The sequence below is a fragment of the Dermatophagoides pteronyssinus genome, unplaced genomic scaffold, assembly GCF_027571235.1.
Source record: "Dermatophagoides pteronyssinus isolate colony J.1.1.1.1 unplaced genomic scaffold, Derpt_VIB-CSIC_2022.12 sq0005, whole genome shotgun sequence".
NCBI classification, from domain to species: Eukaryota; Metazoa; Arthropoda; class Arachnida; order Sarcoptiformes; family Pyroglyphidae; genus Dermatophagoides; species Dermatophagoides pteronyssinus.
This window is the reverse complement of record NW_027461529.1, coordinates 2445202-2472228: the sequence shown is the minus strand read 5'-3', so window position 1 is coordinate 2472228 and position 27027 is coordinate 2445202. Positions and strand designations below refer to the sequence as shown.

The 27027-nt window shown below is 27.0% G+C and overlaps 4 protein-coding genes and 1 long non-coding RNA gene across 12 annotated transcripts; 1 reads left to right on the top strand and 4 right to left on the bottom strand.

Moving 5' to 3' along the window:
* The first annotated feature begins 399 nt into the window (after positions 1–399).
* On the top strand, positions 400–2255 carry LOC142644961 (uncharacterized). 2 transcript variants are annotated; one of them, XR_012846172.1, is made up of 3 exons: positions 400–576; positions 823–1065; positions 1153–2255. It is a non-coding gene; the product is annotated as an uncharacterized LOC142644961 (long non-coding RNA). The 2 variants fall into 2 exon arrangements; XR_012846171.1 differs by lacking the exon at positions 400–576 and having other exon boundaries at positions 806–1065.
* On the bottom strand, positions 1169–4213 carry LOC142644959 (uncharacterized). Its single transcript, XM_075819835.1, has 4 exons — positions 3741–4213; positions 3011–3456; positions 2277–2935; positions 1169–2201 (listed from the first exon to the last, which is right to left on the bottom strand). Exons 1-4 carry the CDS (start codon positions 4039–4041, stop codon positions 1169–1171), a joined length of 2439 nt encoding a protein of 812 aa, XP_075675950.1. The 5' UTR covers positions 4042–4213.
* Positions 4214–7172: 2959 nt separating this feature from the next.
* Positions 7173–11317, bottom strand: dgo (ankyrin repeat domain containing protein 6 diego). Of its 3 annotated transcripts, none has more exons than XM_075820136.1 (9): positions 10960–11317; positions 9837–10257; positions 9640–9741; positions 9399–9566; positions 9198–9296; positions 9101–9123; positions 8954–9029; positions 8736–8834; positions 7173–8625 (listed from the first exon to the last, which is right to left on the bottom strand). In XM_075820136.1, exons 2-9 carry the CDS (start codon positions 10254–10256, stop codon positions 7510–7512), a joined length of 2103 nt encoding a protein of 700 aa, XP_075676251.1. In that variant the 5' UTR covers position 10257; positions 10960–11317; the 3' UTR covers positions 7173–7509. The 3 variants fall into 3 exon arrangements, with proteins under 3 accessions (XP_075676251.1, XP_075676250.1, XP_075676249.1); XM_075820135.1 differs by lacking the exon at positions 10960–11317 and adding an exon at positions 10374–10612; XM_075820134.1 differs by lacking the exon at positions 10960–11317 and having other exon boundaries at positions 9837–10367.
* A 248-nt stretch (positions 11318–11565) lies between these two features.
* v (Tryptophan 2,3-dioxygenase vermilion) lies at positions 11566–16536 on the bottom strand. Of its 4 annotated transcripts, XM_075820140.1 has the most exons (7): positions 14561–15062; positions 13544–13694; positions 13424–13476; positions 13182–13354; positions 12946–13110; positions 12200–12869; positions 11566–12093 (listed from the first exon to the last, which is right to left on the bottom strand). In XM_075820140.1, the coding sequence occupies exons 2-7, from the start codon at positions 13570–13572 to the stop codon at positions 11753–11755; spliced, it is 1431 nt and encodes a 476-aa protein (XP_075676255.1). In that variant the 5' UTR covers positions 13573–13694; positions 14561–15062; the 3' UTR covers positions 11566–11752. The 4 variants fall into 4 exon arrangements, with proteins under 4 accessions (XP_075676255.1, XP_075676254.1, XP_075676252.1 ...); XM_075820139.1 differs by lacking the exon at positions 14561–15062 and adding an exon at positions 16166–16536 and having other exon boundaries at positions 13182–13476; XM_075820137.1 differs by having other exon boundaries at positions 13182–13476; positions 14561–15061.
* A 1162-nt stretch (positions 16537–17698) lies between these two features.
* Positions 17699–26150, bottom strand: LOC113789076 (multidrug resistance-associated protein 1-like). 2 transcript variants are annotated; one of them, XM_075820132.1, is made up of 9 exons: positions 25566–26150; positions 25336–25464; positions 23950–24087; positions 22819–23088; positions 21762–22328; positions 20487–21637; positions 19515–20422; positions 18144–19328; positions 17699–18086 (listed from the first exon to the last, which is right to left on the bottom strand). In XM_075820132.1, exons 1-9 carry the CDS (start codon positions 25854–25856, stop codon positions 17863–17865), a joined length of 4863 nt encoding a protein of 1620 aa, XP_075676247.1. In that variant the 5' UTR covers positions 25857–26150; the 3' UTR covers positions 17699–17862. The 2 variants fall into 2 exon arrangements, with proteins under 2 accessions (XP_075676247.1, XP_075676248.1); XM_075820133.1 differs by lacking the exon at positions 23950–24087.
* Positions 26151–27027: the final 877 nt, after the last annotated feature.

The window sequence follows — 27027 nt, the reverse complement described above, 5'->3', positions numbered from 1 at the left end:
ATGAATCGACTGGAAAAAAAAATTGTCTATAATAACAAACAATCAAATGATGATGATGATAATAGGGGGGAAAAAAGATGGAAAAATAATAATAATAATCATTTTGTCAGTGCACAAAACACAACTACCCTTAACCGTGATTATATGATTATTTTGATGATGATGATGTTTTCCAGTGTTTTTTTTTTGTTGTTTTTTTCATTATAAAATGATTTTTTGTTGCCTGTCAAGAAACAAGAAACAAAGAAGTTGTAAAAGTTGAAATGAATGTAATCTTTGAAAATAATAATGATAATAATTTCCAAAGAATTACTTATTTTATAAAATATTTACAACCAAAAAAAAAAAAAAAAAAAAAAATCTAATTTTCATGTCAATCATGCCCTTGTGTAGAACGACATGTTTAAAACTTATGTTTTACAACTTGTTTTTGGAACAATATTATTATCATTATTATGGAGGATATTTGGAAAAAACAAAAAACTACTGGATAATCGATATATTGCCAATTTGATAATGAAAATGATGATAATAATGTTTTTCCAATGATAATCATCATCAAAATGATTGTATAATGTATTTTTTTTCATCATTTTATCACGAATTTTTTTTACAGAAAATCACCATATACTAATGGGACATTTACCTTGGAAGAAAAAGATGATGATATTAATGATCGATCGATTGATTGATAATCAATTTGTTATTCATAAAAAAAGGAATAATGTTGGATAAGGATTAAATCATCATCGTCATTTTTTCATCGTAAATCCTTTCATAATTAATTATTGAATATTTTTTTTTTTTTTTTTTTTTTTGCAGAAAATAATCAAGAAAAGAAAGTTTTACGTCGAAGGCCGATAAAATTTTTGTTTTCCTATTTTCACTCAACCGATATTAATCAAGTCACAATAGTCATATTGAATGTGTGTTTTTTTTTTTTAAAATGAAATTCTATTTTTGTTTTCTTCTTCATTGTCGAACGATAAAAATTGTTTTTTTTTTTTTTTGGTTTTTAATGTGTGTATCTTTGGGTTGTAAAAAACAGAATATATTTTTTTATAAGTAAATTGAAAATATAATAAAAATTATAATTATAATTATAATAAACATTGTTATAATAATTGTTGTTTCTTTTTTTTTTTTGTTTAGAAAATTAATAAATCAATTAATCAAATCTACCAACTGTTGCTGGTAATGGTGGTAATACACCAATACGTCCATTAAGATAATAATAACTTGGTGATGCTGGACAATTAACTAGATACCACCAATCACATGTCATTACTTTTTGATGAAATAATGTACCATTTGGACAAAGAAAACTATCCATACGACCATCACGTTGACATATATGAAATACTTGACAACTAGCTGCTACATCAGCATAATAACCAATTTTATATGGTTGAAGTTCACATCTAAATCCAGTATATGGCACCGTATTGTATCCAGGATAATCGATTCTTATATAGCCAGGAAATCCAGGAAATGTTGAATTTCGTACGCCTGGATAAAGTGTTAATGCTGATAACAAACGTCCAGGAAATCTTGCTGGATATGCACTGGCTGGTGTTCCAAGTGTAGGTACTGGTGGATATGTTCCTGTACGATTTCCGATCGGTGATATATATGATGGTGGCAATGGAGCTGGTCTTATACCTAATCCTGATGCACTACCTGATCCACCACCGCCGTATTGACCACTTGGACTACCAGAACCTCCTCCACTTGGGCTATATGAACCTCCACCTGATCCACCATCAGCATATGGTGCTCCCGAACCTGCACTACTGCCCGGGCCAGATCCACCACCACTACCACCACCGCCAGGTCGATTTCCACTTCCCGTATTACCACCATCTGAATCACCACTTGGTCTACCACTACCATCATCTGATGAACCAGGACCATATCCACTAGAACCACTACCACCACCCCCACTAGGTCGTGCTCCTGGTATACCTTGACCTGTATGACCAGGAAACAAATGTGGATAAAGACGACTAATTTTGTTTAGATAATCATCAGCTGGACTTCCAGAACCACCACCAGCACCACCACCTGGAGAACTGCTAACACCACCACCACCACCTGATTGTCCTGCATTACTGCCACCTGATCCTTGATCTTGATCAGAACCAGGTGTTGATCCAATATAAGATGGACGAAATGGTCGTATACGTTCACCAAATTGTTTACTTTTAGTAATAATAAATTTCATTAAATGAAAAATTAAAAAAATCTTTAGATCAGTTTGTTAATTATAAATTTACCTTGGATCATATGGAAGAATTTTATTCAAATCTTCTTTAAGTTGTTCATCAAATCGTACACCTAAATTTCCTCCATCAATTCCACCATGTTTTTGATCAATATCTTTAATCTGTTCGATAATATGATCGGGATTTATGGTACCAGGATGATTGCCACCACTCATACCACCACCAGTACCAGCACCTCCTGTTGTTGGTATAAGAACATTGTTTCCGGAAGGACGACCACCACCACTAGCGCCGCCGCCTCCGCCACTATTTTGTTGTCGTCGATCTGAATCAATTTTGGCTTTCATTTTATTAAGATAATCCAAAATACTAAAATCTTTATCACCACTTTGTATTGCAGCTTTTAATGCTGCTTTTGTTGCAAATAATTGTTGTTGATAATCGGACATAGTTTTCATATCCGAATCATGACCACCACTATTTGATTGTTTTGTTGTTGTTGTTAATGGATGTTCAGATATTAAACCACCTTGAGTTAAACGTAATATTTCTCTTGGAACATCACGACCTTGATGATATTCACGTAAAAAAAATGCTTTCGGTTTTGCTGCATTAGGATCTGTACGTAAACGATTTTCATAACGAAGACGACTTAATTCATAACCACGTTGATAATGATAATTTTGGCCACGAAATACTTCACGTTTCAACTTAAAAAAATAAAATAAAATTAAAAAAAAACAAAAATTACAACCCAAAAAAATCAATAATAATTTCACACTTACTCTTGATGTAGAATTCAACATTTTATCATCATCATCATCATCATCATCATCATCATCATTATCATTATAATAATCATTATCATCAAATTCATTATTATCAATAACATTGTTACCATCATTATCATTATCATTATCATTCAAATTATTTTCATTGATCAATGTATTTCCTCCATCATTATTATTAACAACAATAAAATTTTGATCATCATCAACATCATTTTGATAATTTAATTCTGGTTCATATTTTATTGGTTGTAAATCATTTACAACATTTAATAATGTACTTTTTGTTTTTAATATTGAATTATCAATAGTTTCTGTATTTGGTTTTATATTCGATGATGATGATGATGAATTGATCAATGATGATTGATCATCAGCTACGATTGATGGATATTCAATTTCAAATACTTGTGCTGCTTGTGGTTGCCATATTTCATTGAATTCTAGAGATTTTTGTTTTGTTGGAAAAAAAGAAAAATTCAACAAAATTAAGGAAAATTGTAAAAAAAAAGATTTTCGAAAAAGCAACAAAAAATGGTTCTGGTCATCATCAAAATAAAAACAGAGAATGTTTGATTCAGTGAAAACATTCTCTTTGTTTGATTTAGGAAATTGTAATTATCCCTGCACTGAAAAAAAGTATTTAGTTGCCTGACCAGAAAACCATTTTTGTTATTTTTTATTTTTATTTTTTTTAAAGATTAAAAATAACATTTATAAATTTTACCATTAGCATAAACAATATTATTATTAAATGTTGATAATAATGTTGTAATAATCATTAAAAAATGAATAATAAAAATTTTAATTGAAAACATTGTTGATTTATGATAAAATAATGGCCATTTAAATTTTGAATTAAAACCTGTTGAACATAATGATAATGATGGATTGGTTGTAAACAACATTAATAATGATAATGATGATTGACAGTTACGAAATGAATGATGAATTTTTGTTGTTTTTTGTTGTTGTTGATAATTGTTGTTGTTGTTATCGTTTGTAAATTTTTGATTCAAATTATTCATCACTGGTCATTTGAATAACAACCGGAAAAACTTCAAAAAACCAGAATCGAAAATTCTACTGATATTGGATTCTGTTGCACTCAAGTGATTAAACCAGTAATGAACAAGTAGAATATATTCAAACAACAGAAAAACTGAAAAAAAATTATTCCAAATGACTTGTAAGCTAGTCATAGATAAAATGAAATGAAAATCATTTGTTTCAGGAACGTTTATACTCATCATATACTCATGATGATAGATGAGAAACAGAAAAACAACAAAAGAACAATGTTGACAAATGTTGAAAGCAAACAAAATAGAACAGAAAACAAAAAAATATTTTTGTTTTATTCCCATGGACCAAATTGATGAAATTCTTGCAATCAACAATAACAACAACAACTTCTCTCTCTTCTTGTAGCAAAATATCAATTCAGAATTCAGTTATTGAATAAGAAGAGTTTCTTTTGGAAAAAAAATGAATGAATGAGAGAAATCTGATTATTATTTTTAGGAACATTGATGACATTCATCCATTTTTAGAATATATTTTATATGGAAATTTTGCACGTGTTACACACAGTGCGTGTTGAATTTTTCTGAACAAAACAAAACAATATCCAATTCGATTCGGGTTTTTTTCCATATAAATCTACTAAACATGCAAACACATACAAGCGAAGGGGGGGGACAAAAGAAAAACATTTTTATTTAACACGTAACTTTCTCAATGAAACATGTGGACAAAAGTAAAATTATTATCATCATTTTGTTTTTTGTTTTGGGAATCTCATCATTCAATGATAATGATGAGAATAATAATAATGGTAATGATACATTCATCAAACGAAGCAATAACCTTTTTCTATTTTCATTGTAAAAAAAAATTTAGCGTGATTTAAAGCCATTTTTATTCTCTCTCTGTATGTGTGTGTGTGTTTCTGTTTTTAGTAATGAAAAAACAAATTTATTTATAAAAAAAAATTCTGTTGAAATTTTTATAAATAATAATAATAATGATTATTTAACTTGAATAGGATTTCTTGTTATAATTATAATAAGTTGTGTATGTATGTGCTACTGTGTGTTTCTCTCTCTCTCTCTCTCTCTCTCTCTCTCTCTCTGACTGAAAAGATGATTTAATTAATTAATTTGTTGTTGTTGTTTTGATTGCCGTATTGTTTGTTGTCATACACGTTCCAAACAAACAAAAATAAAACGTGGAAAAAAAATTTGAATTTTCTTCAAAATAAAACAAAAGCCCAAATAATATTCCATTATTATTATTATTATTATTATTATTTTCTTCATTAATTTTGACCATCATCATCATCATCATCATCATAACAATGATAATGATAATGAATGAGATGATCTTGATGATGATGATGATTTGAATGAATGAATGACAAAAAATAGATTTTGAAACACTTGTTCGATGATGATAATGATAATGACAAACGACCAAACAGACAATCAATTTGCTGGACATTTGCTATTTGAAGCATGAAGAGAGAGAGAGAGAGGCGTTCGTTTCATATTCAAATTTTATTTTTGGCTGTCAAAAATTTGTTTTTGTTTTGCTTTTGTCAAATTTATAAAACTTATTTATAAACAATAATTAATTCTTATTATAATTAGTCAAAACAACAATGATGATAATGATTTTATAAAAACACGTGTTGTTGTTGTTGTTGTTGTTGTTGTTACTAAACTTTACTTATCTTGACGTACAGACATTGTCTACGAGTGTTGCTGTTTTGTAATGATTATCATTTCTTCATTTTTGCTCTCATTCTATAGACAGATTAGACTGATGATGATGAGTAAAATTCATTTTTTTTTCTTCTAATATAATTCTATTGGATAATCACATGTGATAATCACATTCATTTCAACAATTTTGGGAGTGATGATAAAAACAAAATCTAGGAGAAAAGTTTTCTCATAAACTGAAAGTAATCAGTAATCAAATTATTTTATTTTAATAATGATGATGATGATTAGTAATCTAACAAGATAATTTCAATTGTAATAAAAAAAACACATTGTAATTTGTAATAATAAAAACTATTAAAGATTCCTTTATTTTTCCTAATGTGATCCATATTTTCATTCATCAATCCATCCATCAATCATGGATTGACATTTCAATGTTAATGAAAACATTGAATTCTCAAACATTTCGTAACCCTTTGCTTTCTCCCAGAAAATCATTTTCAATTCGTTTTTTCTTGTCTTGTTGTTCCAACGTAAACGAAAATGAAAATGTTCACAAAACAAATTACAACAAAATACATATTTGATTCGACAAAAAAAAATAATGTTTATTTTTCTCATCATCATCATCAAACTATGATACTAATTTCATTTGATTCATCATTTATCATTGTAAAATTGTCCCATTACCATTATTTATTATCATTGTTTTTGTTTTGTTTTCGTTTTCATCTTTCGAAATAAAAATGTGTGTGTGTGTGGTAATAATTGTCACATCAGTCTCCCATAATTTGTTTGTTTTTTTAGTTTTTCGTTTCGTTTCGTTTTGTTGCCAGTATCATCTTCAAAAAAAAAAAGATCTTTTCAAGCTTTTTTTTGGCTACCGTAAAATTGAAATGAAAATATTTGCATACATAGAAGAAACTGTTTTGGTTCACAGACACACACACATATGTCACCAAATCCAAGGAAATAAATGAAACATTTTTTGTTTGTTTGTTTGTTTCAAAAGAAACAAAAACAAAAAACAAAATCCTTGAAAGGAACGTGTTTACGTTTATATTTGTAGTCATTTTCTTGGTTCATGTTCCAAGATTTTATTTAAAAAAAAATTCCATACATGATGATTGAGAATTGCAACAACAACAACAACAACAACAACCGAATAAAATACAAATTATAAATAAAAATTTTCGGGAAGGTTAAATTTTCATCATCATCATCATCATTATAACCGAACAATACTGTATTATAATTATAATTATATTTTTTTTAAATAAAAAGAACCTTATTATGCTAACTATTATTATTATTATCAGGTAATTTGTAATAAAATGGACACATATTCTCAAAAAATATAAACATTGTTTGATCAAAAAAATAAAAAAAAATATTCATTTTATTCATAAAATTCAGATTTTCTTTCAAAAGTTTTTTTACAATCAACATTTTTTACATATTTTTTTAAATAAGAAAATTTCGTTTGTTTGTTTGCTTGTTTGACTAGATACAACAAAACATCAATATTTGATCAAAATGGTCACATTATCAATTTTCTATTTTTGTTAATTGAAAGTGTTAATGAAAATATGTAATTAGTAGAAAATGACAAAAACAACCATAATGATCTTGAAAGTGATGAAATGTTTTGTTTTTTGTTTTGAAAAAAGAAAACAAAAGATTTTCTTTCTTTCTTTCTATGGAGAGGATGAAACACCTTGACAATGTTTTTGTTGTTGTCGTTGTTGTTGTTACAACTTTTAAATATCAAATTAAAAGTTTCTTTTTTGTTAATCTTGATCGGTGTTGTTGTTGATGATGATGATGATGATGATTTTGTTGATGTTTTTGTAAATAATAATAATTTTCATTATATTTATAATCCATATTATTATTATCAATAAAATGATGATCATTTTCAATTATTGGTCCTTTATGTATATTACCAGAAAGATCAATAAAATATTTTTCACCTTTATCCAATGGATCCAATGGTAATGTATTTAATTTTGGTTTTGTTAATTCATTATGTTCATTTGTCGCTGTTGGTGATTGTTGAATATTTTGTCGTGAATGATGATTTCGATGACGATTTTTGATCGGATAATGACCATTATGAGAATGAGATGAATAATGATAAGAACCATATGGATTATCATCATCATCATGATAATCCGAATCTGAATCTGATTCATATTTATTTGATTGTTGTGATTTTCTTGTTGCTGGACTGATTGTACGTCGAGATTGTGTTGCTGCTGCTGTTGTATGGTGTTGTAATTTTTTTCTTGATACTTTTTGTCGATTTTTCATTTCATTTTTTGATGTTCGTGTTGTTGCGGCTGTTGTAGGTGTAAGTATTGATCTTGATTCTTGATTTTTAAATAAATTCTGTTCATTATTTTGATTATAAATAATTTTTGTTGTTTGATAAAAATCTGATTTACAACGTTTTAAATTATTATAATTATAATTATAATGATGATTTTGATGATAATCATTATTATTTAGATTATAATGATGATTATAACGATGATGATTATAACCACGATGATCATTATTATAATATTTATTATCCATTATTAAATGACATTTATTTAATCGATCACAAGAATATGTTTCCGATCTAGGTTGATAATTTTCATAATATGAATTTGAATTTGAATGATGATTATGATGATTTTTAACAACATGATTTGATTTGGACCAAATTTCATTATTCGAATGATGACTACGTGATGATAATTCAATATCAATTAAATTATTATTATTATTATTATTATTAGAATGATATAATAATTTTAATGGTGGTGGTGATGCAATCAATTCTTGTATATCAAAATAACATTTTCTTAATGCAATATTCATTGGTGTTTCACCTTGCTACGAAAAGGAAAAAATTGAAAAATGTTTTTTTTTTCGTTTGAAATTCCCATCACACCCATAATGAAATCAGTAAAAGAAAACAACATTATAATAATCAAAATACATACTCGATTAACAATTGTAGGATTACAACCATTTTCTAATAAAATTTTAACCAATTTTTTACGATTCATAGCTGCTGCAATATGTAAGGCTGTATCATCATTCTAAACAATTTGTTAAAAAAAACATTCAAAAGGAGAAGATAGAAGATTTCAATGGAATGATTAGTGTTAAAATTTAAGAAAAAAAAGAAAGAACTTTCTCAAACAAAATTAAAACAAACCTTATTTAATTCATTAACATTAGCAAATGCACTGATTAATATTCTTACAACACCAACATGACCATAACGTGATGCACTTGAAAAACAAAATGAATTTTCCAAAATGATCAAAATGATAATGAAATGAAATTATTAAAAATCACATACCTATGTAATGGTGTATCGCCAAACTAATTAATGACAAACAAAACAAAACAAAATGTTATTCAAAGTCAGTCAAACATCATCACCAAAAAAAACTTACATTATTTTTAACATTTGGTTTACAACCGGCCAATAATAATACACGTGTTGATTGATTATGTCCTTTTTGTGCAGCTAAATGTAATGCTGTATGTCCTTGCTAAAATAGTAGTAATCAACAACAACAAAAGTCAGAAAACAAAACAGTTTTGAAAAACAAAAGTTTTGAAAACAAAATGTCGTGAAAAATGTATTAACTTACCTTATTTTTTGAATGTAATTGATTGTTTTCATCATCATTAAGGTTATCATTATTCAGGTTATTAGTATTTTCAATCAAATCATTAGGATTCTTTTGCAAATGATTACAAAGTATTTCAAGTGTTTCACTAAAACCTTTCCATGCTGCTTCGTGTAATGCATTATTATTCTAATATTTTTTATTTAAAAAAATAAAATGAAATGAAATTATTGAAGAAGCAAAAAAAAAAAATTTTACTTACAAAAAAATTTTTCGAATCAATCGATGCACCAATATTAAGTAAAAATTTAACCATTTCACGATGACCATTCAATGCTGCCAATAAAAGTGGTGTATTTGATTCCTATTGATTTTTGAATTGAAAATGAAATTATTTTAGTTTTTTTGAACCTAAAATGTATCACAATAAACGTTTGATTTTCATTTTGTTTGCCTTACCGAATCACGACAATCAATCAATCGTAATAGTTGTTGTTGTTGTTGTTGTTGTTGTTGTCCATTTTCATCATCAACATTTTCATCATCAAATTTTTTTTTCAATAATTTTTTCATCAATTCTAAATCATTTGTTATTGCAGCATGATGTATCATTGATATTATCGATGATGACGATGTTGATGATGTTGATTGTTCTAAATTTTGATGTTGAAATTTTTTCGATAATTCATCAATAACTTGATCAAATGTTTCATTTTGTTGTTGCGGTTGTTGTTGATAATATTGTTGAATTTTACCATATTGATCATAATCAATTTCTCTTGTAGATTTACCATCATCATTATAAATGGCTATTGCTGAAGATGTATTTCCTGTTGTTGTTGTTGTTGTTGTTGTTCGATTTATTGATGAAATTTCCATTCTTATTAATCAGTTAAGATGTTCGACAAACAAACCAAAACAAAAATCATATCAAAAACAACAACAAAAACGAAATTTGGACAATGAAAAAAAACAACAAAACAAAAAAAAACTCACACAGATAAATAGATAAAATGCAGTCAAATGTGAAATGAGAAAATGGAAATTCGTTGAGCAAGCAAGCAAGCAAGCAAATAACAAGCAAGCAGCAGGTGAGGTCTTGACACAGACACACAGGACACACACATACATATTCAAACAAAAAAAAAATAATTGTGATGCATTCGATGATCTATTCGCATGAATAAACACACACACACACAGACACAAACAGGCAAATCTAATGATTGTGAACAAGTTTTGACTGAATGAATAACTAACTAACTAACTAACGAACAACAACAACAACAACAAAAAGTTATTTCTTTTCAATCTATCTGTATCTGTATTTTTTCAATAAGGGATTTTTCTTTTTTCTTTTTTCTTTCTTTGATTGAATAAAACCTTGAAGTCAATTGAATGGAAATTGAATGGAAATAAAAAACACAGGTAAACGATGTCAGAGTTGGCATGAATGCATGTATTTTATGATGTTTGTTACTTGTTTGTTTGCCTGTTTGTTGTTCGGTATGTTCAATTTTAGGGTCCTAGCATTTTTTCTTTTTTTTTTTTGTTGAATGAATCAATGAATGAATGAACTTACCGAACAACCTAAATGAAAAAAAAGATATATAAATTTAGCATTTGAAACTATGACTTAATTAACCTGTTGTGTGTGTGTGTTTGTAAACATATTTTGTATAAACTAATTTTTTATCAATCAAATCAATTTGAATGGTAGAAACAATGATGATTATGATTATGATAATGAGATCATCAATCAATCAGTTTTTTTGTAACAAAAAACAATTGTTTTCAATCATCATTTATATTCAACAAACAAACAGACAAACAGACAGAAAAAAGATTTTAATAATGTCATATCCCTGTAGTTGCTGCTGGTTGGTTGATTGTGGTCTTCATCACTCATCTTTATCATTTAAAAATAAAGTTTCTTTAATTCACGGTCCAATTATGAATGAAAAATGTTTTAGTTTTAAGTTTTAACAATCAAAAAGAAAATGACAAAGGTCACACACAGACATAATCATCATCATTTAAGTTGATTGATTGCATTCAATAAATATTTTGTTTTTTGAATATCAAATTGAATCAACCTGATGATGTTTTTTTAAGGTTTTTTAAATGTTTTGAATGGCTATTTTTATCCAAAAAAAAGGGGAATCCAGCGTTATTAGTAAAGAATGGTTTTTTCCAGAAAAAAATGAATGTTTTTTTTTATTTTGGCTTAGTAAATTATATTTTTGAAAAAAAAACAAAAGAAATTTTCCCAATTTAGTAATTAAAGTTAATTAAATTTTCGAAAATTTTCGAAAAAAATAGCAAAAAAAAAGAAAAAATTATGATCATATTACGCCATCTATCGTTATTGTTTTTCACAATTCAAATGATTTTCCATTGATTTTTGATTGTAATGTATCATCAACGTCATTTAAATTATTTTCATTTTGTTGTTGTTGTTGTTGTTTTTCAATTTTAATTGTTGTTGAATCTTTTATAATAGTACTATCATCCATCATTGATAAACGTTTTTTCATTGCAACAGTTAATGGTGGTATACAATGTCTTGGAATTAAAAATGTCGATAAATTAAATAGATCGACAAAAACTTTATAACGATCACTTAATGTTGATCGTAAATAATGATAACCGGATGATCCACCAGTACCAAATTGATGTGCACCAATCATACGTAAAACCATTTCAACATGATTACCTTTTTTTTAAAAAAATAAAATTCAAAAGGGGGGAAACAAAAAAAAACAACATTGAATCAGTGAATGAAATACAACAAAAAATTAATAATTATAAAAAAATCATACTTCTCCATTTAGTAATCAATGAATCAATATCCATTAATAATAATAAAATTTGAAATGGTAAATTAAAACGTGGTTCATCACGATACAATGATATCATTAATGCACCTTGTAATGCTTTATGTGTAAAACGACGATCACCACGTGATTTTAATGCATTATGTTTACTAACATCAAATATTGAATCAAATAATTCTAATTTACGATTATATTCATCTAAACCATTATGTTTTAATGTTTCATCTGTTTCCATTTCAGCCGATGTTCGTAATTGTTCTAACATTTCATTAACAACCAATTTATATCGTTCCCAAAAATTAAATTCTGGACTATCAAGTCCGGGTGTTTGTTCTAACCAAATTTGTAATAATTCACATAATGAATGTTCATCTTCACTTTTTTTTATAATATCAATTACATTTGGATCTTCAAATATTTTTAGATAATAATTTTTTCCATAATTTGTACGTAAATCATTACGAATACCTAATTTATTTTCTAATAAACGAAATTGTACTGATTGAAAACCACTAGCTGGTGATAAAAAACCACGAAATTCCATAAAATCTAATGGTGTCATTGTTTCCAGTATGGTAACTTGATCAACAAGTAATTTTAAAATAAGAACAACACGATTTAATCTTGAAGTTATTTTTAAAAGATTTGCTTCATCCTAAAACAAAAAACAAATCAAATCAATTAACAAAACAAATGATAATTGAAAAAAAACACACACACGAAACACTTACTTTAACACGTTTATTCATAATTTCACGTACTGAATCAATTTCAAATAAAATTTGTTTAAACCATAATTCATATGCTTGATGTGTTATAATGAATAAATGTTCATCATGTACTTCATTACCAACTAAACGTGTAACTGGTTCTTGACATGATAATAATTTGTCAATCTAAATAAAAGAAGAGAAAAATGGAATTTTGTTTTTTTTCAGGAATTTTACAACAATCAAAATCAACTTACATGCAAATATTCACCATAAAGCATACCACCTTTTGGTATTTCACGTGATGTTGATTCATTTAATTTTGGAAAATTTCCATAAACACCGAAACCAATTCCACCACCACCATTCGCGAAAGGACAACCACCACCACCACCACCACCACCGCTACTAATACCACCACCAGCGGTATCTGTTGATTGATGATTACCATTAGTTTTTATTGATTCATCCGTATTAAAATTATTATTATCATTCACACCGTTAGATGGAGCTGAACGAAATCCATTCATATTTGGACATTGATTACCATTACTGTTTGTTTTAAAATGAATTTTTTAAAATTAAAATTACAAATTTTAAAATTACAAATAAAACATACCTTTCTTGATTTGAAATTTTATTATCCATATTTTAATTTATTTTTAAAAATGTTTTAAAATGTCGTTTTCATTGGATCATTTATAATGATGATGATAGTGATAGTGACGATCGATTGATTATCGTGATATTTAAAAACGACCAGAAACGAACTGTTATTGATGGCAGAAAAATCAAAAATGAAATTTTTGAAAAATGAAAATTGGTAAAAGGATATTGAAAATTCAATCAAAAATCATGCCACTCTTATATTTTGTATTTTGACAAAAAAAAATTGGCTTCAATCATCAATGATGACAGCAATCGTTGAAGATGATGACAACCGACAGAGGGATACTAGCAACAAAAATGATGGCCCCAACAACCACCAGTTGAAAAAACAAAAAAAAACAAAAATGGTGCCACCAGGAAAAAAACAAAACGATTCGGGTCAAAGTCTTTTTGCAAAAAATGACAAGACCAATGATGTTATTTAAAGGGAAACAACAAACAATTTAAAAAAAAATAAATCAGTATAACCCTCTGCCGAGAAAGAAGGCAAAAAAAAAAAGAAAAAAAATTCATGAGCAAGAAAAACCCATAGTCATCATCAATGATTCCAAAGTTTAAAATCAATCAATCAATTGATCGATCGATGATAATCATTATCATCATATGAATCGAATGATTGATCAATTATCAATTTTTGGAATGAAACAAAAAAAAAACAGAAATTTCGTCTTCTTCTGATGAGGATCATGATGACGATCAAATGTAAAGAAAGGAAAAGAAAAGGAAATAATGATTTTTTTTCGGTTAGATAAGATTAGATTTTGTTGATTTGCTTAGTGGTAACAGCAAAAATTGAATGATTCGATGATAATGAAATTAATCGTTGATTCGATGACGAACATAATGTCGGCATCGTTGTTGTTGTTGAAATTGATAAATCATCGTCGTCGAAAAACAACAACAACATTGAAAATATTCAACAGTGAAAAGCAACAAATTTACAGAATTTTTAATTTTTTGGAATTACCTTGAATGATTTTGATGGATTTTTTTGAATGATTTTTTCACACAAAATCAAAATCAAAACAAAAAATCAATTTGTCTTTTTGATTGCAAATAAATCCTCAAACAACAAAAAAAATAAGGTTTCTATTTCTGGCGATCCAAAAAACTAAAAAACAAAATCAAATCGAAGAGAAATGATCGATGGGTGATCAAACAAAATAATCTTCGAGGTTATAAACAAACAGAGAGAGAGACAGAGAGAAAACAGCACAAGATCATCAGTCACACGATCGATCGATCGATTGATTTGAAATGATTCAAAAGAAAAGAAAAAATCAATTTAAACAAAATTGTCACCAGGTTTTTATATACGAGATTTTTTTTCCGAACAGGAAAGCAGATGATGAAAAAAACATCAAATATCAAACATCAAACATCAAATGATAATCAATGTTTGTTGATTGATGATTGATGATTGATGATTTGATTTGATGATGATGATCAAATGATTCAATAATAATGTTTATAATTCGCAAAAATTATTATTAAACAAAATTACAAATTATAAATTGTTTATATTGATGGAACCAAGCAACCAACCAACCAACCAAAAAAACATTCGATCAGATTTGAAAAACATTTTTCTCTTTGCTTTCGATTTTTTCTTTTTCTTTAAAAATCTGGCTTTTTTGGTTTGGTTTGCGGTTTGTTGACGCCTTTTCTTCACATTCGCAAAATGAAAAAAAAACATATACCTCTCTCTCTCTCTCTGATCTGGTTGATTATATTTTTTAGCAAGAGAGAGAGAGAGAGAGAGAGAGAGAGAGAGAGAGAGAGAAAAGTTGTGCAACTCCTCCCAGGAATTATTCCAACAACAACAACAACGATCTTTTTTTGCAGATTTTTCTCTAATTAAAATTCTGGATTTCATTTTTTGAATTTCTAATCAAAAATTAAAAAAAAATTACCATTCACAGTTGCAATCAACAAAAAAAAATCTGTATATCTGTCTAATTACACACCATTGTTCACCTTTATTGATTTTGTAATCAAAACTTGAAAAAAACAGAATCAGATTATATGAACCACAAAATTATAATATCTTGCGGTGTGCGTTTGTGTTAATGGATTTTTGATGATAAAAAATGAAGAAGAAGTCGACACTTTTCATTTTTTTTTCGCTCTCTAATCACATGTTTATCACCATAAATATAAGGACACAAGATCAAAAGATATAGAGAGAAAGGTAATATGTGATTATATTCGAAATTCATATATCGGGGAGAAAAAAAAGCCAATTGATAATTGATGATTATGAGTTCTGTTCAACCAAACCCAAAACCCAAACAAACAAACAAACAAAGTTCATTAATCATAGATTTTCTTTTTCTTCTTTTTCTTTCATTTTTAAACGATGGAATTTCAATATTAACAACCGGCATTCATTAAATTAGTCAATTTAGTCAAGAATTTTTTTCTTGTTTTTTTGTAAATGTTAAAAAAAATTCTCCCTCCCTCCTCTTCACAATCAGCATGCTCATGTTTTGCTGGCTGATGTAATAATTATATTCAGGTTACATCAGCCAGCAAGTAAAAAAAAATTTAAATGAAAAAACTTTAAACTTACCGCACTGCTTTCAGATTAATCAGATGATGATGATGAACAAGAAAGAAAAAAAAATGTATCCGGATAACGGATGATTTGAATATATTTTTCAAAATTTGAATGTTTGTCGTTTTTGACAAAATAAATCAAAGTCAATTTGGTTTTAAATTACACAAATCACACACACACACTGACACTCACATGCCTTAATAATAAACATCCAAGCACACGAATTATACATTGGATTTTACATCCATTATGCTATCTTGCCGTTGCTGTTTGATGTTTTTTCAATGTTAATTTGTTTCAGTTCTTTTTTCGTCAATTTTTTCTTATTTTGGTCTATTTTTGTTACTATTTTGGGCACATTATTGGCACAAACAATGAAAAAAACCTTTTGTAAAAATTTCTTTACCGAAATTTTGAAAAAATCAAACAAATCACTACACACAAGCACGAATCGAAAAACACGATTCTTTTTTTGAAAATTTCAAATCAAAAAAATCAATTTGACTTTGATTTTTTTGAAAAAATACTATTAATCGAATTGACTCTTTCATTGATTCATCATTATTTTCAATGTAATTTTGTTTTCTTTCTTTATGCTGACTACTTTTGATAAGCAAAACAAGGTAAAATTTGTCACCTGAGAAAGAGAGAGAAAGCTAATAATAATTTCGTTTTTCTTTTCTCTTGACATTGGAGATATTCCAATGAATTTAATGTCTTGTCTTGTTGTTTTTCTTCAGTTATGATCCTGTGATTAGTCGATTTTTTTTCAGAAATAAAAATGAAAACAAAAACAAAATGGCCTCGAATTATGATTTTTTTTCGACAACTTGTCATCTGAATTTGTCTCAAACAACAAAAAAAACATTTCCCATTTGTAATTGTCATTGGTTTTAGCTTTATTTTTCGGATCAATTTACAACCAATATAATCTTTAATATCGAATTAATTTGACATTAGAAGGTTTTTAGGATTTTTTTTATTTCAATTTGAAAAATATAACATTTCAACTTTTTTGTTGTTGTCCAGTTGTAATCGCTTTGTTGAAATATCAACGATAACAAACAAACAAAAAACCTGACAATCATCATTAAGCATTTGGAATGGAAAAACAAATTCCGGAAAAAAAACAACACACGCACACATTAAATACCGGTAATACAGTTTAATGATGAAAATCTGTTTAAATTTGTAATTAAAAAAAACTATAATGTGTGTATATGTACAATTCAAGGTACAAGGTCATTATCAATCAATTTCCTATTCTCTTCTCTCTCTCTCTCTCTCTCTCTCTCTCTCTCTCTCTCTCTCTCTCTCTCTCTCTCTCTCTCTCTCTCTCTCTCTCTCTCTCTCTCTCTCTCAATAAAATTAGTAACAATAACAGGTTATAATGATGATTATCATCAAGAAAAAAAAATAAAATTCCAACGAATTCAAACAAAACAACAAAAAAAATCAATTAATCATAATGAAAACTTTCTTTCATCTGATAATCTTTCTTTCTATCTTTTCTTTGAAAAGAAAATTAGTTTAACACTTCGTTAATTAATTAATAAATAAATAATTTTATTTCATTTCATTTCATGATGAAGATAATAATCTGTTGTCGATGTTAATGATAAAGATGTTTGTTTGCTGCTTTTTTTACATTAATTATTAATTAAATTTTGTTAGTTTTTTAAATGAGTTTTATTAGTTAAAAGAATTTTTCAAATTAATTTAGCAATTTTAGCCATTGAATAAAATAATGAATCATGATTATTTAGTAAATTTTTTGGTGTATCATATTCAGCAATTTTTCCTTGATCCAATACTAAAATACGATCATAATCAATAACAGTATTTAAACGATGTGCAATTGTAACAATTGTACAATCACTAAATTCTTTACGTATTGTTTTCTGTATTAATTCATCTGTTTCCATATCGACAGCTAGATGGAGGAGGATTATTATTATTAGAAGTTATTAATTAATCAATAAATACATACCTGCAGTTGCTTCATCTAGAATTAAAATTTTTGATTTACGTAATAATGCTCTTGCAAGACAAACTAATTGTCGTTGACCAACACTAATATTTTCACCACTTTCAATAATTTTATATAATAAACCACCATCTAATGTTTGTACAAATTGTTTTAAATGTGCTAATTCTAATGCTTGCCATATTTGTATATCATCATAATATTGAAATGGATCAAGATTTGTACGTAAATCACCGGTAAATAAAACTGGATCCTGTGGTATAATTGTAATACGTGAACGTAAATCATATAAACCAATTTTAGTTATATCAATATTATCAATTAAAATAGTACCAGTAATTGGTTCAATAATACGAAATAATGCTAATGTTAATGATGATTTACCAGCACCAGTACGACCAACAACACCAATTTTTTCACGTGAATTTATATTAAATTGTATATTACGTAAAACAAGATTTAAACCTTGTCTATATCTAGTACTATATGATTGAAATTTAATTTCACCTTTTTTTGGCCATTGTCCAATGTTCGGTTTTGGAAATTTTTGTTGATAATTTTTTTCCTGTTCAATTTCCGAATATTCTAATATACGTTCAACAGAAATAATATTTGTTTCAACATCGGTTAATGTTCTAACAAACATTCCAATTACTTGTGTTATATTTAATGAATAACTAATTGCTAAACCAGCTAAACCAGGACTTAATACATTACGACTTAAAACAGCAAATAATGCAGCTAAAAATACAATAATATAACCAAAAAATTCTAATCGGATTGATAACCAACGTGCAGCAACACGACTACAATAATATGATGAACAATTTTTATCCAAACGATTATTACATTCATTAATAAATTTTTTTTCAACACCATATGCACGTATTGATGATATACCATTCACTGTTTCAGTAAAATGATGATAAATTGGTGAACGTGTTATTGATTCAATACGTTTTAATTGTCTTGATGATGCAATATAAAGACGTTGTACAATATAATAAAGAAATAATATTGGTATTAATGCAATTAATATTATTGGTGCTTCTAAACTGATCATTGCAAATGAAACAATTGTACGTAAAAATTGCATCAATGTCATTCGTATATTAAATGATAATGAATTATCAGCAACATCAATATCTTTTGTAAATCGATTTAATATACGTCCAGTTGGTGTTGTATCTATATATAGATCAAATGAATAAAGAAAGAAAAAAAATGATAGTTTTTAAAAAGAAAAAGAAACAGTGATTTCAAATTCAAAACAAATGTGCATGTATTATCTGAACGGTCCATCCATGCGGTCTCGACAAGAATGTAAACAAACAAACAAACAAATGGATAAAATATTCGATTTGAAAAACTTACCAAAAAATGACATTGGAGCAAACATAATTCGTTGTAACATATCATTATGTAATAATTTTGCAGCTCTTATACATGCTAAACTTAATATTAATGATGATGATATTGTAAATAAAATTTCAAAACTTCCTAATGATGCATAAATAATTAAACGAAAATTACGTAATGATTCATCAAACATTCGTATTGGATCTAATGCATCATTACTCCATTCAGTTAACCATAAATATGTTGCCATTTGAAATCCATTACCAACAATAGCAGCAATAAATATAAAAATTGTAACACTAAGTCCAATTTTTCGAAAATATTGTCCATAAACGGTAAATTTAACTGAACCAGTTTGTGCAATTTCTTCTTGTATTAATTTTCCTTTATCTTTTTGTTCGGTTTGATTTTTTTGTTGATGAATTTCTTTTGATAGATGAATACTCATCGAACCTTGATGTCCACGAATCGAAACTTGACTGTCAATTGAAGAACTAGTTGATAATTCTTTACGATGTTTTGGTTTTGTTTTTTTCGGTGAAGTTGTTGATACAATTGATGTGGATCGAACAAATGTTGAATCTGTTCGTGATTTGGATCTTTCCAGAATTGGTCGTACTTTTTCAGCAAACGATTTAACCATTTCAGATTCATTTACACTTAAACTTAATTCAATTTCATTTCCACCAAAATTTTCATCCATAAATTCATTGATAAATTCGGCAAACGCACCTTGACTATCCATCAATTCATTCATAGTTCCACGTTCAGAAATTTCACCATTTTTCATAACAATAATTTCATCCACTTCAGGCAATATCATTGCACGATGTGTAGCCAATATTCTTGTTTTATTACAAAGTATTCCTTTGTTACCAATAACATTTTGAAATAATTTATCACCAACATTTGCATCCACAGCACTGGTAAAAAAATTTGTATTTTTTTTTTTATATTAAACAATAAATATTAATATAAACACATTACCTTAATGGATCATCTAGGATATAAATATCAGCATCTGAATATACAGCACGTGCTAATGATATTCGTTGTTTTTGGCCACCAGATAGATTGATACCACGTTCACCGATTTCAGTTCGATCACCTGCTTCCAATATTTTCATATCGGCTTCCAAACAACATGATCTTAGAATTTTTTTATATTTTTGTTCATCATATGACGAAGCAAATGTAATATTTTTTCTGACTGTTTGATTTTGTATCCATGCTTGTTGTGGTACATATGCTAAACGGCCATCAACATTAATATGTCCTTGTAATTTATCCATATCGCCTAGAATTGCACTTAAAATTGATGATTTACCCGATCCTACCGTACCAACAATGACAATTAATTTTCCTCTAGTTACATTTAAATTTATATTTTTCAATGTTGCCGGACTTTCTGGTGACCAAGTGAATGTACCATTTCGAATTCTTACTGAACATTCTTCATCGGGTAATTTTTTTACAGCACGTTCATCTTGTTCATCTGTATTCAGATATTTATTAACACGTGTCATTGATACATAAGATTGTACACCGTTTGTCAATAACATTGGTAATAATCCAAGTGGTGCACGTATTATACTGAATAATGATAATGAAACAAATGCTTTGTTTGGATCAAGTACATTTCCCATTAATACAAATGTAGCAAATGTTAATAAACCAACTAAAAATGGTGCAGCCGTAAATGCAAATACAATAAAACCACTGAATAATGTTACACGATATAAAAGACGACATTCAAAATTACGAAGTTTTGTAATCATTGTTAAAAATGAATTTTCCCATGCATAAAGTTTTAATACTTTCATTCCATTAAGTATTTCGTTCATTAATTTTGTACGTTTATCTTTTTGTCTCATCACTTGTATTTGATATGATCGTATTTTTTTCATTACAAATCCATTGAATGGTATAAGAATTATCATAAAACTTAAACCGGCCATTGATGCTACTTGTACTTGTTGCCATAACATATAAAATGCAATAGCAATCTGTAATGGTGCTGACCATAACATATTTGCAACAACTAAAAAATCTGTTATACGTTCTGAATCTACTGACATAATATTTGTTACTTCACCGCTTGAATATTGGGCACGGCTTAAATTTGACATTCGCAAACTCTGAAAAAAAAAGAAAAGAAACAACCATAAAACAAACAATAATAATAATTTATATCCGGGGTAAGCAATCCAATTCTGATGTTACTAAAAATAGATTTTTTTCTTAAATATAATTTTTACTTACTTTTTTATAGATAATAGATATAATTGAAATACGAGCTCTTAAAACAACAATGCTGATCCAATATTCATATTGATTAGACATAATCGATTCTAATGCTGGTGATAAAAACATTAATGATGCATAAAAAAATCCATGCCATAATGGTTCATTATTTGTACTTATAAAGCTGATTAAATAATCTAAAATTGTTGGATTAACAAATGTTAATATTGATGATAAAAATTTTAATAAACCACTAAACATAATCAATGGCCAATATGATTTGAATATAATCCAACCAATATTAATATTTGTATTAAATTTATCATTCAATGGTTGTTCATAACCATTTTTATTCTGTTCAATTAATTGTTTATTCATTTTACGCCATTTATCTTGATCCAAATTTTTTTGAAATTTTCTTAATATTTCAACTGTACGATTATCATAATCTAATTGAAATATATCACGTTCTAATAATGGTCGACGATAACCTAACCAAATGATTGAATTAAACCACCAAAATGTTATTCGTGATAAAAATCCAGCATGAAACCATGGATTTATTTGATTATTTGATTGTTGTTGCTAATTATTTTTATCGTTTTCAATATAAGAAAAACAAAATTTGGATGATAAGATCATGCATTAGTACGTGCCATATATATCGATGATATTGATGATGATGATGGTCATAATAATAATAAAAAATATTTTGGGATAAAACAAAAACCATTAATCGGAAATATTTTCTTTCTCTAAATAATTCATAAGCAATGGATCCTTTCATTTTCCCTTTTTTTTTAATGGTTTTATTTTCAATATGTCTATCGTCTATAGATTTTATGACTATTTTCATCATCTATGTTTTTCTACTGAAAAAAAATCTACTCAAAACCAAACCAAAACCAAAACCAAACCAATATTTTTACCTATTTGGACACTAAAAATGGCTAACAAATTCGTCTAAACCAGAAAAAAAAATTTTCCTGATAAATATAACTGAAAAATAAATCAATAATCATAATAGCTCAATGATAATAATAATAAACAAAAAAAAAATTTATAAATAAATTACATTATTTGTTTGATGTTTAATATGACGATGACGATGATGACGATTACGATCATTATCATTATTATCATTATAACCGCTTGAAAGGGGATATTTTTCCAAATTATTATTATTATTATGTTGATCAATATTGGATGATGTTTTTGTTATTGTTGTTGTTGTTGGTTCAGGATAACTAAAACAATTGAATAATAAATAAAATATTGCCAATATAGTAGACATTGTACGGCATATATAATGAATATAATTAATTTCAACATAATATATGCTATCCTATGTTGATGATGATTATGTTGATGTTGATTATGAATGACAGTAGAATGATTGATTTTTTTCCCCCACCACCATAAACCATCACCATTAAATATGGAAAGTTTTGTTGTTTCGTTGTTTGTTTGTGCGATTCCAAAATGCGATTGTTCCAAAATGCGATTTGAAAATAATTTTTTTGTTTGAAACAGAAAAACGAAAAAGAAAATAATGATATTAATAACGATAAAGTTTTTCATTTTTTTTGTTTGTTTGTTTGTTTGGTCATTTGCTTCTGGGTTTTTTTCTTTTTTTTTCATCCAAAAGTATCGTTTTTTTTGTTTTTTTTGGAAAAAAACAAAATGGTGAATAAAGTGAGAAAAAAGAAAACAGAAATCGATACAAATTAATCGAATCAATATCGTATCATTTCTCATTCATTTATCTGTACTACTCAAAAACAAAACAAAAAAAAAATTGACCATTTGTATTTTTTTTTACAGTTATCTCTCTATATATGGAGAATATATTGTTAATGATATATATCGATACGGTCGATCAATCGATCGATCGATCGATCGATCGATTGACAATGATGATGATATAATGATAATATTGAAGCGATTCTTTGACAAACATAAAGAAAGAATTTACTACAACAAAAAAAATGATATCGTTTTTTTTCTTTACTGTTAAGCATCATCATCATTACCGATTGTCAATTTTGTCTTTGTGTGTTGTTCATTATAACATTATCATCATCATCATTGAAATGTAAAAGAAAATCATAAAAATTATTTTAGAATTGCACTCAATCTTTTTTTTGGATGTTACTATTGTTACTGCTGCTGTCTGTGTATATTGTGATATTGTGATGGTACTTACATCAGTAAAAATAGCCAATAAAATTGTACGAAAATTTATCATATGATAAATGGCAAATAATAATAAAAATATAAATATCGATCCAGATGAATAAATACCCATACGACGAAATAATAATGATATGTAAAACAAATATATCTATATTTGGTGTTTTTTGTGGTGGTGGGGGAGGGGGGGATAAAGCAAAAAAAATTACAAAAAATTATAAATGAATTGATTAAAGTAAAGTAAAAAAAAATCTGATTGATAAGATTAGAGAAATGAGAGATGAGAGCAAAACTTGAGAAACATTGTGATATGTGAAAAGAGTAAAGCAAGAAGAAACACAGAAAAAAAAATCTAATCTAATTATCTAATTAAACTAATGACAAGCATTTTTCCGGGTTTTTCTTTCACACAAATACGAGAAAGAAAAAAAGTTTTCATTAAAGAAGATGATGAAGAAGCAATGAAGAAGAAAAATTCATGAATAAAAAATCATTTTCTCTCTCTCTCTCTCTCTCTCTCTCTCTCTCTCTCTCTCTCTCTCTCTCTCTCTCTCTCTTCTGCATCAAGATAATAAAAATTATATGGGTTTTCTTTGGTTGGTTGGTTGGTTGAAAATGAATTTCCGCCTCTCTCTCTCTCTCACTCAATGATGTAATTTGCATAAAATTTTAAATTCTATTATTTAGGATTTTTGTTGTTGTTGTTGTTGAAAATGATACAATTTCATCAACAACAACAACAACAACAAAATTCAATTCTCAAACAATTATTATTATTATTATTTATTCAAAAGAAAAAAAATGATATTCAAATTCAATCAAGAAAAAAAAACATAAAACATTTTTCTTTCCCGTTTCAAATTATGTAATGATTATTGGATAAACGTTTTTTTTTCTGGAAATTACATTCATTTCGATTCAGAAGTGTTTTTTTTTTCTCTTCTAAGCATCATTATATGAAAACGATTTTGATTCACAAAAAAAAAAATCAATCGAATCAAAGTAAAGAAATGAAAATAAGAAAATTCATTTCATTTCATTTTTTTATGGGAAAAGAAAGCAAAACCAATGGCAATTCAGGTCAACTAAAATCAAATTGAAACAGAACAAGACAGAACAAAACAGAAATACCCAAAATACCAATTTTATCAAACACATAATATATATCATTCATTCATTCATTCGATATATAATCATTATATGAATATGTAAATTTTTTCTTAATAATGAATCTAATTAAAAAAAATTTCGTTTAGCATCATCATTTATTATGTGCGAATAATAATGATGATGATGATGTGGAACAAAAAATGCAAATAAATCAAAAGCAGAAGTAAAAGTAAAAGTAAAAGTACAAGTAAGATTTTATAATTACTAAACAAACAAAAAAATTACTTACCAATGTTATAATCTTTATTGAAGGACTTAACCATTCGATTGGTTTTATCGGTATTAGATTGGAATTATTCCATATAATTATATTTAAAATTTCAATAAAATTTATAATTATTAATGATGTACAAATTATCTACCAAAAAAAATTATAATTATAATTATAATTACAATTATTATTTGAAAAAGAATTATATTTTATTATTATAAAATTTATTAATTATAATATTTTCATACCAAATTTGTTACATTGATTATGTTCCATGGTATTGGATGAGGATGATAATGATGATGTTGTAATGATGATGATGATGATGAATTTTTTGTTATAATCGAAGATTTTTTCCATAAATTTAACACTTGAAAACAAGTTAATAAAAATAAACATAAACATATTGTCCAAAGTAAACAAGTTTCTTCAAAACAATATGTTAAATCAGGATTATGATCAATTAACCAAGATAATGTTTGATTCCAATGTTTTGTACCACAAAGTTTATCCAAATCAATTAATTTTAATGATGACATTTTTGTGTTTTGTAAACCAGTTTGATGTTGAAAAGGATTATTTTTTCATTCTACAATGATCAAAATAACACGTGTGTGTGTCACATGTGTTTGTTTGTGTTTATTGGAAGAAAACAGAAAATTAAAACTCAGCAAAAACAAAAAACGAAAATCAGTTCAACTGACACACTAAACCTAAATCGAAGGCAAAACAAAGAATGAATGAATTCAAATAATAATAATTATAAAAACCAGAAAACCAGAAAAAGTAAAAAAATTATAACCAATTTCAAGTGTTTCTCTCTTTATCTAAATGTCTAATGATTATCCCAGAAAAAACAAAGTTTACCGTTTTACAATAAAAAAAAAATACAAATAATAATAATAATATTGGAGAAAAATAAAAATCAATACAATTTGATTAATCAATCAATCAATCAATCAATTGATCAATCAATCGATCGATCGATAAATAGTTTAATCAATGAATGAATGATTATTAAGTCGGATACTTGAAAACAAAAAATACACTGGATTGTCAATATATTATTTTCTTAATTCAATTATAAAGTGATCATCGTCGTCATAGTCGTCGTCGTCGTCATATAATCTTATTATTGATTTTCTTTCTTTCTTTTTTTTTGAAGATTTCATTTTTTTTTTTTTGTTTCTTTTTCATTGACTGAATGATAATCATAATTTGATGATGATAAAAAACATTTTCATTTCTTATAGCAATAAGCGATACATTTGTTGTTGTTGTTTTTTTGTCTACAAATATCAGGTAGTTGACATTTTCGGTTTGTTTGTTTGTTTGCTTGAATGCCGAATAGAAATGGGGTGCAGAGAGAAATGGAGAAAAAAATGGATAATTTTGAAAATCTGAATCAACTTTGTGTGTGTGTTTGCCTATATGTAAGTATGGGGTGAGTGACAAATTGTCCAAATGATCCAATTTGATGACAAATCAATCAATCAATCAATCAATCATAAAGTAAGAAAGAAAACAAACAAACAGATCAAATGTCGAATCGTTTTATGCCAAGAAGATAACGAACGAAGATAACCAAATTGCAATCAATTGATATATATAACAAACAAAACAATGATTAACTAACCAACCACCATCAAAATAATAATAAACGTAATACAAACGTAATTTTTTTTTGATTGTGGTAAATACAAAAATACA